The following is a 14783-nucleotide window of genomic DNA, read 5'->3' on the forward strand; positions in this document are numbered from 1 at the left end:
AGCTTAGTAGAGAGCTATCAAAAACATCCTGCCGGAGAGGATGGTGCGCCAAATAAGTTAATCTAAGACAGTATCACACCAACAAGGCATTTCTGCTCCGAGCGTTATACGGGTGAGTTATCGAGGTGTTAAAATAATGGCGTTTCTGACTAAAACAGGTTATTGTCGCCGTTTTAGCTAACTATGCCAGCCTGTGTCCTCCATCATAGCAACATTAGCGAGTACCCCCTCAATAATAACAATAATATTATTGTGGTACTAGTGAATGATTTCTTTATTTTCTCTCGCTTTATTAAACGCTTCTCCTTCTTCTTCTTTTTTTGTTGTTGCTGACAGTCGCTCAGCAAATCTGGTGCGTAGCCATCATCAATACTGAAACGTAAACTCCGACCGCTTCTAGGCTTAAAATGACAAGAAAAGAGATGTCATCCGTCAAACCAATAGTTACTTCTACAGGTCATTTAGCTGGTTGTTTTATTTTTCTATACAAGGTTTAGTAAGCGCTTTAATGAACGGCGATAACTTGTAAGCGAAATGAAAACGAGGAAAGACTGGTTTTGCTTGTTTGGCGACGTACCAAAGCATTAGACATGTTATTGTCTACAACTTCTGTTAAATTTCACATTTATTCTGTGAAATAATTGTAACATGTATTGATTATATTTAATTTAATTAACCACTACTACAGCTGAGTGAGGCTAGACCGCTACATACATTTTTTTCTTTCTTTCTTGTATCCACAGTTATTCCCTTTATCTGTTTTCGGCATCAAATGTAACACACTTGAGAGGATCGATGTCTTTTCTTGTAAGTATTTGGTCAAATTCTTCTAAATTCTTGTATTGTCTTGCAGGGCTGGTATCATGAGGATTGATTCTTAAGCCAGACCATGCCTTATCTCTAATTGTATGCTTTTATTCATTATGCCCACTGAAGATTGCCACTGTACCAAGAGAAGGATTAATCCCTTTAAGGGATTCATCATTAGTGTATTCATGTTTCTAAAGTTGACACAGCAAAGAAACACTTTGCCTTTCGATCCAGCGATGCTTATAGATATACAAGACTGGACACAATTGCTAAATGTGTTTGAAACAGAGCTTTGCACAACTTTCTCTTGCACAATATTAAAGAAACTTCTACAGCTGCACCTTACTAAATTAACCAACTTTATTCAGCAACATTAAATGTGCCTATATTTATGTGTAACCTTTCCTTATTCTTGCTTGCATTTCTCTCCTTTTTTCCATTAACTCTCTGTGTATGTCAGCGTTGGGTATCTGAGAAATTGAGTGTGGAGAGCCTGCGGGATTTGGAGTTGTTTGGAGGTGAGACTCAAAGCCAAATTAATTTTTAACCATAGGGTTCACCTTTCACAAACCACTGACCATTCAACAGCACCAACAGAAAACAACTTTCAGTTTTCACTGAAGCTGTGCTCTAGTTGAGTATTTACTTTGCTGTGAATTTCACAATTATGAAATCTTTCCATCCCCTAATCATCTGTCAGCAGCGTTCTTAACTTATTGTTTCATTTTACAAGGGAACATTATCACAGGATGGCACTCACAACTGATGTCATGTGGGCTTGCCACGTATTTGTCATGCTTCTTCTGAAGTTGTATTTGGTATTAAAAGTGCTTATTTTTGACTATTAAATATTTTATTTCACAAGTAATTAAATGCGACTTTATCCTTTTTAATGAATTAAGTTGCAGCTGACCACATGTACTGTACACCATTAACATAAATGGTCATTAAAAATGGGATACACAGTAGATACATATGTGAAACAATGAAGATAATCCAGATCATTTAAACATGTGGTTACAAACAAAGATAAAAGATACCTAAAAGAAAAAAAATAGTGCAGTCCTAGGAATGGCTAAGAGGCAGAACCCTCAGAGTCCCAGGCCTCTAGTAGAGGACCCGAGTTTGAGGAGCACATACACATACCATGCCTCGGGGGTGAGAGGGAGATTTATTTATTTAAATAGGAAGAGGGTACAATAGTATTAAAACAAGGATGGGAATTAAAATGCTTTTGTCTTGATTATTTTGGTTCCCTTCGATTCCTGATCTGGGGGAAAAAAATAAAAAAAAATTCACGAGGTTTCAGCATTGGTGCAACTCTGAGTGTGAAAACAGGGTGGAAATAAAGCAAAAAAAACAAGAAGGAAAAAACAAGAAAGGCATGCATGTGACTGAACTGTGCAAAAGGTCCACAGCCATTAGTTTGGCGTAATTGTTTTGCAGTGCTCAGCTGACAGAAAAGTTAAAAAAAACTGATCTGAGGTCTGAGACATAGAGTTAAGGTAAATGGACAATCTGCAGCTATTTCTTAGTCCCCACCTTCAGTGACTGCAGTTCATGCATTAATTCATTAATGACTGCACCTTAAAGCTACAAGAAACTCTTTAGTGAGGTGTAGAGGGACTGTTGCAATGAGGGTGCTCCAGGTTTTGCAGGGTTCATAGCGCTACAATGTCACATACATAATTTAATGTAATTGGTTACTGAAGAAACATCCATATTGTTGTAAAGCCTACATAGTATGGTGTCTCAGCTAATTGGGCTCCAAGGAGTCTAGTGTTAAACTCATTACACAGCCTTAGCAAGGGATGTCTGTGTCTCTCACTTTGTCTTACTTCCCAGCTGACAGGTCATTTAACTCTGAGCAACTTATTTAAGGTTAGATTTGGAATAGTTCCACGTACATACAAGGAACATTTATGCAACTTTAAAAAAAAAATCTTGATATTGGCAACAGAGTTGCTTTGCTAATGTGATGAGAGTTGTAATGATTTGTTAACTCTTGTTTCTGATATTCTATATAGTTTTTATCCCTCAGCCATAAAGGGCTGATGGGGTATTGTTGTCATCCTGCCAGGTGGGTGATGTCGACACATTTTGTAAATGCAATAACTGAAGAACGAAGCGACGTACAATTTTCAAACTGACACCATATGTATAGCTACCAAAAAATCTTGAAGAAGTTCATATCTGTGTGACCTCAACCTTAAGGTCAGAGGTCAAGTTTTCTGAAAATCTTGTGAATGCAAAGCTCATCTTTGGGCTGTCAGACTCCTCAATAATTAGTATTATAATTGTGATATTCTTGTTATTTTTGTCAAGTGTTTGTTTTTAATAAGAAGTTGTACAGTATTTGTCTCATTTTCATTTCAATGCATGCAGATCATTGCTCAGAGCTGCATTTGGATCAAGTATATAATTTCTGTTTTGGCTGTGTTCATGATGGTTAAAATAACATCTGGGAAGAGCCTGATGGGTTTAGCGAGATTGTTTTGTTTTATTTTTTAAATTTGTGTTTTTTAAGAACGAATGAAGCCTTTAAAACAGATAATTCTGTGTGGGTGGTCACCAAAAGGACAAAGATGCTGAATTAGACAAATCATGTGAAACCAGCAAAGCTCATTTATCAAATTTTGGTTCATGCAGCAAACCCTTACTTCCAGAGGCTGTGTTAACCAGTTCAAAAGCTTCTCTAAACACAGATCCTTCTCTTGTTTTGTTTGTGTACATGTTTTTATGTCATTGATGTGGTTTTTCTACCCCAGAGCAAGCTCAGGGAGTCTCTCACAGGAAAGTAAGTGTGGTACTCCTGCCACTGCATCACCCCATGTGCCTTTTGTGTATGTGCGTGCATGCATGTATATGTATGTGCGCACACAGAATAAGCAGAATCCACTACCCCCTCAAGGCTTTGCACATTTATATATGCATGACTTTGCAGTTCATGACACACACTGTACATGCTTGTAGCATAGAAAGCCCTTTTCACCTCACTCACAAGGGCTTCTGTTTTGTGATTTATAGACAAGCATACCTGAAAGAGATGAATTCATTCCCTCCTACAGCTTATTTGAAATAGTCTGAGTCCTTTGGTGTGCTGCTGTTTACATTTTGGCCTTCAGGCAGCTGCTGTTTTGGATTTTGATGGGTTTTTGTAGCCGTATTAAAAGTCTTGAGTAACATTAAAAAGATATTGTGTGTTTTCACACTTCCTGTGTGAGGTGACGGCCCCTATGTTGAGTTGGTGGTGAGCTGAAAGTGTCACACTTTGATGTCTGCGACCGTGTGTCCCTGCAGTTTGTTAATGGATGGAGTTCCATGTGTTGAGCTTTTGCAATGCATGGTAACCCTTTCTAAATCTGATCACAGTGGCAGCGTCTAGTGTACCCCATGTGATTAGATGACATTTGCCGACATTCCCTTAAGCGATGGCTACCAAAGCATGTTTGACTTTGCCGTCATGCCAGTTTTAATGTGTATTTAATTTAAACTACATAAAGATAATTTCTTGTGGCTTAGTTTACACAAGAAACAACTCTTAGTTTTATCTGTGAGGATATTTTCGGAGTTGTGTGTTCCTGATCTTGATCTTGAAGCCATCTCCAGCCTGTAAGAGTCAATTATGATCAAAGAAGGGTGCTGTTCTAATTTTGCCTGTCTCTTACTGCTGGTCACCATGGAGACGGTCCAAATATTCATACATCTTGCTGTCATTTGCCTCCACAGCTTGACTGCAGTCTGTCCATTTCCATCATTTTAACAGAAGTAAACTGATGGAGTTCAGGAGTCCTCACTTTCAAAAATATAAGCTGTTCTCTACATGTTATGTAAAAGGTTTTAAGCTTAACTTCTGTTTTTGTTATTGGAGAATTAGTTCATAGCATAGATGGTTTAAAAGATGGCACAGTTACCATGAAGTCTTGTTCCGAGGCTTTGAAATGAGCATTTACACTATTAGCGTCTTGGTTGCAAAACAAACAAACAAACAAACAAACAAACAAAAAAACGCAATCAGATGTAATGGAGAGGGGCAGATCTGACTTTGAAACTGCTTGCTTATTGGTTCATGACTTGTAATTGACAAGTTGTTAGCACATGAGCGTTCACACATGGCTTTCAGATAGAAGGCAGGATTAAGACACTTCACAATTGGCCTGGAAGCTACATCCATGTTTTTACACTGTGTTGTTCAGAGGAGTAACCATATACAACTGATGCACTGTAATTCTCTGGAGCAATTAAAATTGTGTATATGTCCTTAGGAATTATTGAGGTATTCTGATTAAGTGGAGCTCTGGTCATTATTTTAATGATTAGACTTCTAGTTTGCCCAGTTTGTGTTACTAATTTTCTCTAATTCCACTAGTGCTGTGGGTCATGCTAACATAGAGTCTCCTCTCTAGTGATCTTCTAACAGCTATCACACATAAGACTAAGTCTCCAGCTGTCACTCACAAACCCTTTTGGTTCAGTGCTATAACCACTGAGGTTCATGCCAGAACTGATCTTCGTTCACTGTTTCCTTTTCTCCTCCAGGCCAATGAGGACAGTCAGGAGAGTCTGACCTCGTTCCCTCGTCGAGACACTATGGGCAGTTTCCTTCCTGACAGCAGCTCTTATGAGCTCCTTGCTGTTATTGGTAAGTAAAATCAAAGACATGCCTCGACTTAATTCAGTTTTTGTTGGCAGTAACAGATTTGTTTTGCCTGCACTGGCTAAAGAACAGTTTCTTGTAATGTTTTTTTTCTTCATAAAACTAGATCACCTAGGGTTTTTCCTGACTCCTAATGCGCCTTTTAAGCACAGCTGGCCTCCATATAGTTAAGGTAGTAGCTTTGGGTGACCTTCATTAATGTCGTTCTTGTTATTTCTGGACATTTGTTAAACAAAATGTATTGATGCTTGAGTAAAGAACACTCAACTTAAAAATAGTTATATATAAACAAGTGGTCAAAGGAACAATAAGCTTTTTCTATAGCAATAAGTCTATCAACTGTTCATTTAAAATTTTTATCACTGCTCTTTTTTTTCAGTATTGATCAGAATTTAATCAAATGTACACACACCGTGGTCACCTTCCTGTGAATTATGATAGCTCGTGAGCTGGATCTGCTACTATATCAGTAGTTTAGAGTCCTGGTGGTTTTTCCTTCATTTAAAATAAAGATGAATGTAAAAAGCTTCTGTAACCTCCCTAGGACCTGGCGTCCACATATGTGGACATCACATTTTGGGTTATTTAGACCAAAATACTCAATTTTGCCCTACATGGGCCTGATATCCACTTACGGGGACATTATACTGCTACTGTTCTATCAAAATTTTAAACAAATATCCTCATATGTGGCTCTTATTTTTCTTAAAAACAAAAATAAGGTAAAAAAAAATCTGGTAATTCTTTGTTTTTACATTCATCAGGCCCCAATATGCCCAAATATCAAAGAGAAATTAAAAATGCATGCTGTGGAAGAGTTCGGGTCTTAGGAGGTTAAAGCCTTGATTGTTTTAAGTGTTAAATGGTAAGGATGTGTTGTTTTGTTTTTTTTACTATTAAAGGTAGTATTTGGATTGTAAATAAAAAGTATTGTTAAGTTGTGTGTGTTTAGCATTTAACAACATACAACAACATATTCAAACAAACAGAACTGGAGGAGGACTTTGTCTCAGTGATTTGAATATTGTCTTGTAGGTCGGGGCTTGGACAATTTAATGACTGTTAACCTGGCTCGATATAGACCCACTGGGGAGCATGTGGCCATCCGACGGATTGACTTGGAGTCATGTACTAATGACATGGTTACCTACCTGCAGGTTTGAATCGCTCAATGCCTTCAGTGTGCATGACTTGACTCTTATGTCACCCTCCTCCCCATATTTCATTTTAGTGCTTTATTGAGAATTTATCTGTTTGCCAGCCTCGTAGTCTATTACATTTTATGTAATCTTCTCCTCCCCATCTTTCGTTCTGACATAATAAGATGTAGTTTCCTTTCTGTCTCACAGGGTGAACTACATGTGTCAAAGTTGTTTCACCACCCCAGTATTCTACCATACAAGAGCGTCTTTATAGCTGAAAATGAATTATGGGTCATCACACCTTTCATGGCTTATGGTAAGAAATCCAATTTCTTACCTTATTGCTGTTTCTCATACGTTATGCAACTAACTTTATGTTAACAATTCATGAAGCGGCCTCTGCTAATGTCGGAGAGCTTTCTAATCACGATCATCTGTTTTTGAATCTTGCAGGGTCAGCCAGAGATCTCATCTGCACACATTTTACAGATGGTATGAGTGAGCTGACTATAGCATACATTTTGCTAGGCATGCTCAAAGCTCTTGAATACATCCATCATATGGGATATGTGCACCGGTAAGACAAGCATGTGGTTTAATTTATATTACCCTGTCATTAAAATACAATCATTCACACCTGATACGATATTGATTATCTTAAATGTTTTGGTTATGCAGGAGTGTGAAGGCCAGCCACGTTTTGATCTCTGCAGATGGACAAGTCTGCATGTCAGGTCTGCGGAGCATCTTTAGCCTCATTCGACATGGCCAAAGGGCCAAAGTGGTCCACGACTTCCCCCAGTATAGCGTTAACGTGCTGCCGTGGCTTAGTCCCGAAGTGCTGCAACAGGTACTACATTTTTCAACACTGTGAATGCTGTTCTGCAGTCAATGTTAGAGGCTGCAGAACTATAGTTTTCATGCTACACACACAACGAAAATGAGAAGAAGGGTACAGATGAAACTGACAGTTTCTATTTGATTTCTTTGAAGAATCTCCAGGGCTATGACTCTCGATCAGACATCTACAGCCTCGGCATCACAGCCTGTGAACTAGCCAATGGACACGTTCCCTTCAAAGACATGCCAGCTACACAGGTAAGCAGAGATGTGTCAACGCCCTAAATAGTCTCCTATGTTACATTTTGACTGTAGAAAGTAATTTAATGGTAAACAACAATATTGGTGTTATTTTCATTTTGATCTAAACTGAAGATTGGGGGCAAAGCTGAACACTAAAACCACAAACTCTAAGGTGTGCAAGAAGGTCATTGGGTTAAACTAATACTAGCTCATTTCCACAGATGCTACTGGAGAAGCTAAACGGGACAGTGCCATGCTTGCTGGATACCACAACTATACCACCAGAGGAGCTGTCCATGAAGCCTTCCCGTTCTGGTGCTGACTCTGGGATCTGTGAGGGTCCAGGACCGGGAGGAGTCCGACACTCCAACGGTGAACCCTCGTCATCGTCAGGAGGACACCCATACAACCGGACGTTCTCCCCACAGTTCCACGCCTTCGTTGAGCTGTGTCTACAGCGAGACCCAGAAAAAAGGTTGGCGAAACTCTCCCTGCATATTTAAAGTATATATGCGATAAATGCACTGCAACTGCTTTTAGGAATGTGTTATAACTGGGACACTAACTGTTTTCCCAATTGCATTTCTTCAGACCATCTGCAACCAGTCTTGTTGGCCATCCCTTCTTCAAACAGGTGTGCAAGATATCGAATTAATTATAACGTTTTCACTTGTGTACATGTATCAGTATATAGTATTTAAAGTGTTAGACAATTGTGGGAGAGTTAGAACATTTAATTTTGGTAAATAAGATATGAATTGGTCATGTTTCAGTTTGTTCTCTAAATCTTTTTGTTTTCTTAGATCAAACGGCGACCCTCAGAGGCCCTACCTGAGCTGTTGCGGCCCGTGTCGCCTATCACCAGCTTTGAAAGCTCCCAGCCTCAGGACTCACCTTCTGGACTTGCCAGTCTGGAGTCCGGTCTCAGCCACCTGGAAGTAGATGACTGGGACTTCTGACAGTGGAGGATTTGGCGGGAAGATGTTCATATGAGAAACTCTCTGAGCAGATGGGACAAGATTAGTTTTTGTTATGGCCCCTATGTATATAATACTAAAAGGAGTGGCTGTTCTCAGACCCAGGTTACAAACCAGCAGCCATCCTGCCTCTTTTGACATCTCTCACGCTTTTGTTCTTTAGATATGCACAAACTCTTGCACTGCACTGATTGCCTATTTGTCTCTCTCTCTCACACACACACACCTACACCTGTTTACAGATTGTACTCTTACATTACAAGCCCCCTGGAGCTAAAACAAAACAGGACTCTCACTTCCTCATGCTAGTGTTGAGGTCAGAGAGTCTGTGTTTGTAGCCTAAAGAGTCTCACAAAACAAATTGGTTTGAAGCTGCTACTAAATATTCAGAGGGGACACTCTACCTCGTGTGAGAACAGGGCTGCTTGATGCGGCCCATATGCTCAGTGAGGCCATAATGGCGCACAGCGGTCCTCACAGCTGACTCGGTTAGTCTTCTGCACCATATGGAAGGTTTTGCGTTTACCCGGAGGGTCAATTAAATTAGCAGCATGTAAACACATTTCTTAGCTCTGCTTGTGTTACAGTGTAAACTACATTTCATGTTTCAGGCAACTGTTCTGTTGCACAGAGGTTAAGATTAACGTGTTAGTTTAACCATCAAAGCATAGACGTATGTATTTGCTTGAACTTACTCTGGGTATTAACTCATGTCAAAAATGAATGTTTTATTGGTGCTTGTTTTGTCTGCATGTATATTTGAAAGTGAGGGCAAAGCAATGTGTTGCAAAACGCAAACTTGACTTTTAACAATAAACGTGGTTCACATTAACTTTTTATTTTGATGGCACCACACAGTGAGGCTGTAGACCTTATTAAAAAATGTTTTATTTCAATTTTACACAGACAAACACGTAAGGGGAGGCTGGAAATGTTTGGATTTTGCTAATTGTCTTCATCGGATGGTGGTTGGTCTGTCATGGCATTGTGCTTCTCCAGCTTAGCCATCAACTCTGAGAGGGGAAAAAGGTAAATTAAAACATGATTAATGGGTATTGTTAAGTTGCACTGATTACAATACTATCTTATAACCTTAATTATACTTATTGCGGTCAAAGACAGCTGGAAACCTGGTGGCTGAGTAATCATTGCTGTTATACTTTGAAGCCCGTCGCATAAACAGTTGATGCATTTTTATGTAAATTCTCCACACCCGAGTGCGCAGTGACAAAAAGTAGGCAAACACACATCTGCATGGACTCCTTCACTCAAAGTCTAAAGCCAAAATTGATTTCACCCGTAACTGAGCGGACCCAAAGATGCAGAAAGGACAATCAAGACATTAAAAGAAGTCGTGTGTTTTATAGAGATCTTGCCTACCTTTAGCAGGATTGAACACTCCATGGGTTTGAGTGTCGCACACGTAACAGCGCTTGGACTTGCGGTAATGCTGAAGTGCACAAACCTCACAAAAAAAGTGCCTGCACCTGAGAGACATTAGACTTGTTAATATGTTTCAAAAAACAGGGAACAGCTTGGCAAGGGAAAATGACATTAAAGTCTTACTTTGTGACTACGGGATTCTTATAGGATTCCCGGCAGATGAAGCACTTGAAGGGCAAGTCTTCCTCATCACTGCTTACTTCATAGTTCTCTTCATCTAAATAAAAATAAGACAGCGTTCAGGAAAAGCTCGTTTACAGTAGGAACAAAAATGCAGTTCCTTCTCAACTCACCATTGGCTCCATATCGTCCCTCTTCCAGTTCCCTCTCAATCTGCCAGCCATGTTTGTAGTCTGATCTGTCGTGAAGAAACTTGCAGCTGTCTGATAGCAGGAGAGATGATCATGAGGAAGCTTTATTGAACGACCAGTATTTTCTTAAATGTCTCACACACACTACAAATTGCTCTAATCTATAGATAAATAGAATAAAAAACACAACTCAATCGCAATGAAAAAAAGGTCTTAAGAAAAAATATAAGGTTTTATGAAAACCACCCAAAAAAGTGTCTGCCAAAATTTTTCTTGTAAAGGCTTTGGCACAGTTGCAGTCAGACTTGTGCCACCTGATGCATTTATACACGTAATAGTTTAATTTCCCACAAAACAAAAACAATACCCCAATAAAAACAAAGTTGTAAGGGAATTTGATATTATTGCCATTAACTTTTCCCTGATTTTCTGGCGTTTTTGTGAATTTTCCTTTTTGTCATAGTGACTTCTTTTAAACAAAATTCTGCATGGTTTGACTTCCTGAAAAATCCAAATTCTTAAGTTCTCCCATTACATCACATGTTAAAAGTGTTTTCTCTTATAAACGCAGACCATTTGAAAGCAGCGAGTTCAATGTCATGTATAAGAAACCTGTTTGAGAGGATATGAGCTTTGTGACGTTTCATTATTGTCCTGGAAACAAAGTCTAAAGATGCGTTGTGGTCATTAAGAGTATGACATGGTCAGCAACAATACTCATATATGCTGTGGCATTTAAACCAAACTCAACTTGTACTAAGGGACCCAAAGTGTGCCAAGAAAATGTTTCCCAACAATATTACACCAGCAGCAGCATGAACTGTTGATACAAGACAAGATTCTTCTATCGTCCAGTTAGAGTGAGCCTGTGTGAACTGTAGCTTCAGTTTTCTGTTCTTAGCTGTCACCAGTTCAACCCAGTGTGGTCTTCTGTTGCTGAACCTCCATCTGCATCTAGGTTTAACAGTTGTCCATTCGGAGATGCTCTTCTGCGTAATGTGTGGTCATTTAAATTACTGTTGCCTTCCTATCAGCGCAAGCAGTCAGAACAATCTCTGATTTCTGCCATCAAAAAGGGAAGTTCACCTGGAGAACTGCAGCTCACCTAATATTATGGACCAGTCTCTGTAAACTCTAAAGGTGGCTCTGTGGGAAAATTCCAGTGCATCCACATTTTCTGAAATACTCAAGATCAGCTTGTCTGGCACTGACAACAATGCCACATTTGAGTCACATAAACCAAATTTGTTGCCTGCTTCTATGTGGCTGAATAAATTTTTGAACCGACAAGCAGTTGAACAGATACACCTATTGAAGTGGCCAATGAGTGTACGTTGTTCTAACTAGTGGGAGGTTTTACTTACATTTGTCCCATTTAACACATAACATTTAATCTGAGTTGTTTTTCTTCCTCAATAGATGGAGGGAAGTGTCAAGACATTAAAATGAAAAGTGTTTGATTAATTATACAAAAGACATGTATTTTAAAATATCATACCCACCTCCAAAACCACAGAAACCAGTCTCCTTGTAGTCTTTGCAGATATCTGGCTGGTAGTCCCACCTGACTGTGGCTCGCAGGTGTTCAGGGGCTCTGATTGGTCCTTTTCTGTTAAAATGATTGAACTGAATTATACATATCAGTATTAACTAATTACATTTCAGAACTAAAAAAAACCCCAAAACCTGCATCAGTGATAGATCATCAACCATGCACCATCATAGGAAAGTCTTGAGCAGATGGAGCATTATTTAATGTCTATTTCAAGCCCCTTAAAAAGCTCAAGATTTCCTTTGTCTTTGTGGTTTATTAGCAGTTTTAATGATACACACATCCACAAGAGAAGTGCATTTGGTGTTCTGTTTACTTTTATTTTTTTTAATGACACAATGTGACTGTGATGGAATGGATAAGCCTTGCCTTAATGCTCACCTGACCATGCCAGAGGAGGCATTGCCCATAGTTGTGTCTTTAGGCTTGATGAATTTTTGGTAGTTGTTGATGCCACGGTAGATTTTATCATCATCTTTACCTGTCAGTTCCTATTACAAGAGAAAAAAAAGAACATTAGTTCAAGATTTAGTTGAAACTACTGGACTTTTTTTTTTATTTTAGCACTCAAGTCACAATTTGTGAATATGAACAGAACAGTTTTCCAACTAAGTCATTATATGATAGGAGTTGTAGCCTTTTCTACAAGGCTTTAACATTAAAAATAGCATCTACTACCTCTTGGATTTTCTGACTCCTTTCAAAAATGGCCTGGGCATCTTTGTCTTTCTCTGTGTCCAGCTGATATGTAGCAGTTGCACCCATGTCCTCCGGTCCCTCTGGTTTCTTGTTTTTGGATAGGATTGGGAAAAAGATTTACATTAAATACTTTTATATAAGCACATCAATAAGTTTGCAAGACTGTGGCTCTTAAGCAGTATACAGGAGAGGGAACACACACACACACACACACACACACACACACACACGAGGCAAATCAGAAGAGGCCAAATCAGCATGCATACAGATGAAACAACAAAAAGGTTGGATACCTTGCTCATTCATATCCCCTTTACTTTTAATGGACAGCCTTTAAAAAGTCAGTATGACAGAAAAAGTCAACTCACCGCTGATCGTGTGGACTTGTAGGAAACAGTCACCTTCTTGTCTTCTTTCTCGTCTTCACTTTCACTGGATGATACAGCATCTCTCTCCACTTTCTTTGTCTGGACAAAAAACCCAAAATAAAAACAGTCACCTCTGTCTCATTTGAGGCTACTGTCATAGCAGTCTTGTCTGCAAATGTGTGTTTGCATGATTAGATTTATAAACTTTTTCAAAATATCAGGTTTGCAAGTGTATAAAAACGTTTGTCCAAATTCTAAATGTAAAAAAAAAAATCGATATATGCATTAACATAACACACTTTTAAATACTTTAGTACTCTTGTAAATCTAAATGCAGATTTAGACTTTTGCAAATCTAACTTTGTGCCAGCTGATTCTGGATACATACTTGCCGTTTCCAGTGCACGTTGAGGTACACAGTGATTAAGACAGAAAAAAACAATTCTCGACAAACACGTGTCAAAAAAATATAAATAATAATAAAAAAAGAATAATCCCTTAATTACCCTCTGAATCATTGGGTTGACGCGAGTTTCTTTCTTTTCTTTTCTCACAACGAGGGTCTGGTCCTCATCACTGTTTTCATCTGAAAAGGACATGAGTGAGATACATTTGGTGAAAAAAATCTAGTAACTTGCCCAATAACTGACAGCAGACTTGCAAAATCTTAGAATAATCTCGGAGTTAACTGGGAGGACAAAAAACAGCAGGCGCATCCAGCGTTCCAAATTCCGAGGAAACGTAAACGAGGCACGAATGTGAAATTTGTTTATAACAGGAACAAAAATGTGTCATCTGCCGTACTTTACATCGATTTTTGGAATCAAATATAGTATTTTGCCTCTTCCCGTGTTAATAACACAGTGGTTATCTGTAAAGGACTACGAGAACAGAAACAAGTAGTCGATCATTAAAAAGCTCGAGCGCTGTCGGCACCGGAAGTTCACTGGGCTTTAAATGATCAGAAAGTGAGTTAAATAACAAACCTTTCTCGCTATCGCTTGCTTTTCTCTTTCGCCCAGAGAATTTTCTATTAGATTTCTTAAACAGAAAAGTGCAAGATCCCTCCCGAGGCTTCTCTGATTCCGCCATCTTGACTCTGTTTTGTAAATATCTGCTCTCGCCACAGCACCCTCTAGTGTCTAGGAGTCATCTTAAGTTAGTCCCTGTACTGGCCAAAAGGAGAATCACACCTGTCCATTTACTCAGGCGTTGTGAAGTTAGATTTAAAAAGACAACAATAATACTTCAGTGAGAAAGTGGCTGCAATTTTTGCGAGCCAGTCAATCAAAGGTTGCTCAATGATATTTACCTATTTCATATTTAAAAATAATTAATGAGAATTTAAGTTATGTCTTGGAAATCTTTGGAACTCTATGAAGTGTTGTAATGTTTTTAGAGCTGTGCCAGAACACGTTCGTCTGCCAAAGGGGGAATTTAGATACCTGTCAAAAAGTTATAATTATTTAAACTGTTTTAAATGACTTGTTGGTCTATAATCTATCAAATAAATTGCAAACGTTTCTGACCAGACACAAGGTAGGAGCTGCAGGAAGTAATTGGCTAAGAACAGTTCTATAAAGATATTTTAAGCAGCAAAAAAGGACTGGATTGATTATAATGCATATAGGACACAGAGTAGCTACAATAACGCAGAGTCGAGATACTTGCAAAAAAGTTAATTTCTTTATTTTATATTTAGCCCTTTGAAAATTCTGTTGACCCCCAGCCTACCTACCAA

At 38.8% G+C, this 14783-nt stretch overlaps 2 protein-coding genes across 4 annotated transcripts; one reads left to right on the forward strand and one right to left on the reverse strand.

The window, feature by feature from the left end:
* Positions 1-4: 4 nt before the first annotated feature.
* Positions 5-9501, forward strand: strada (STE20 related adaptor alpha). Of its 3 annotated transcripts, XM_084925270.1 has the most exons (13): positions 5-112; positions 744-807; positions 1271-1328; positions 3579-3607; positions 5350-5452; positions 6503-6624; positions 6817-6925; positions 7063-7186; positions 7288-7459; positions 7603-7707; positions 7914-8167; positions 8284-8326; positions 8496-9501. In XM_084925270.1, the coding sequence occupies exons 2-13, from the start codon at positions 796-798 to the stop codon at positions 8649-8651; spliced, it is 1287 nt and encodes a 428-aa protein (XP_084781396.1). In that variant the 5' UTR covers positions 5-112; positions 744-795; the 3' UTR covers positions 8652-9501. The 3 variants fall into 3 exon arrangements, with proteins under 3 accessions (XP_084781396.1, XP_084781397.1, XP_084781398.1); XM_084925271.1 differs by lacking the exons at positions 1271-1328; positions 3579-3607; XM_084925272.1 differs by lacking the exons at positions 5-112; positions 3579-3607 and having other exon boundaries at positions 750-807.
* Positions 9502-9539: 38 nt separating this feature from the next.
* rnf113a (ring finger protein 113A) lies at positions 9540-14165 on the reverse strand. Its single transcript, XM_084925273.1, has 10 exons — positions 14029-14165; positions 13549-13628; positions 13043-13141; positions 12654-12761; positions 12357-12466; positions 11926-12032; positions 10406-10495; positions 10236-10329; positions 10050-10156; positions 9540-9682 (listed from the first exon to the last, which is right to left on the reverse strand). The coding sequence occupies exons 1-10, from the start codon at positions 14132-14134 to the stop codon at positions 9615-9617; spliced, it is 969 nt and encodes a 322-aa protein (XP_084781399.1). The 5' UTR covers positions 14135-14165; the 3' UTR covers positions 9540-9614.
* Positions 14166-14783: the final 618 nt, after the last annotated feature.

This window comes from Perissodus microlepis, chromosome 4 (genome assembly GCF_051167445.1).
Source record: "Perissodus microlepis isolate ML-2025 ecotype Zambia chromosome 4, ASM5116744v1, whole genome shotgun sequence".
NCBI lineage: Eukaryota > Metazoa > Chordata > Actinopteri > Cichliformes > Cichlidae > Perissodus > Perissodus microlepis.

What these genes read in the sequence shown, in the direction of transcription:
- strada (XM_084925270.1), top strand. An exon ending in ACATGGTTACCTACCTGCAG is followed by an intron (nt 6,625 to 6,816) that starts GTTTGAATCGCT and finishes TCTGTCTCACAG; the next exon opens with GGTGAACTACATGTGTCAAA. An exon ending in CATATGGGATATGTGCACCG is followed by an intron (nt 7,187 to 7,287) that starts GTAAGACAAGCA and finishes TTGGTTATGCAG; the next exon opens with GAGTGTGAAGGCCAGCCACG.
- rnf113a (XM_084925273.1), bottom strand. Translation starts at nt 14,134, where the DNA reads ATGGCGGAATCAGAGAAGCCTCGGGAGGGATCTTGCACTTTTCTGTTT. An exon ending in ACAAGTCCACACGATCAGCG is followed by an intron (nt 12,762 to 13,042) that starts GTGAGTTGACTT and finishes TCCAAAAACAAG; the next exon opens with AAACCAGAGGGACCGGAGGA. An exon ending in GCCTCCTCTGGCATGGTCAG is followed by an intron (nt 12,033 to 12,356) that starts GTGAGCATTAAG and finishes TCATTTTAACAG; the next exon opens with AAAAGGACCAATCAGAGCCC.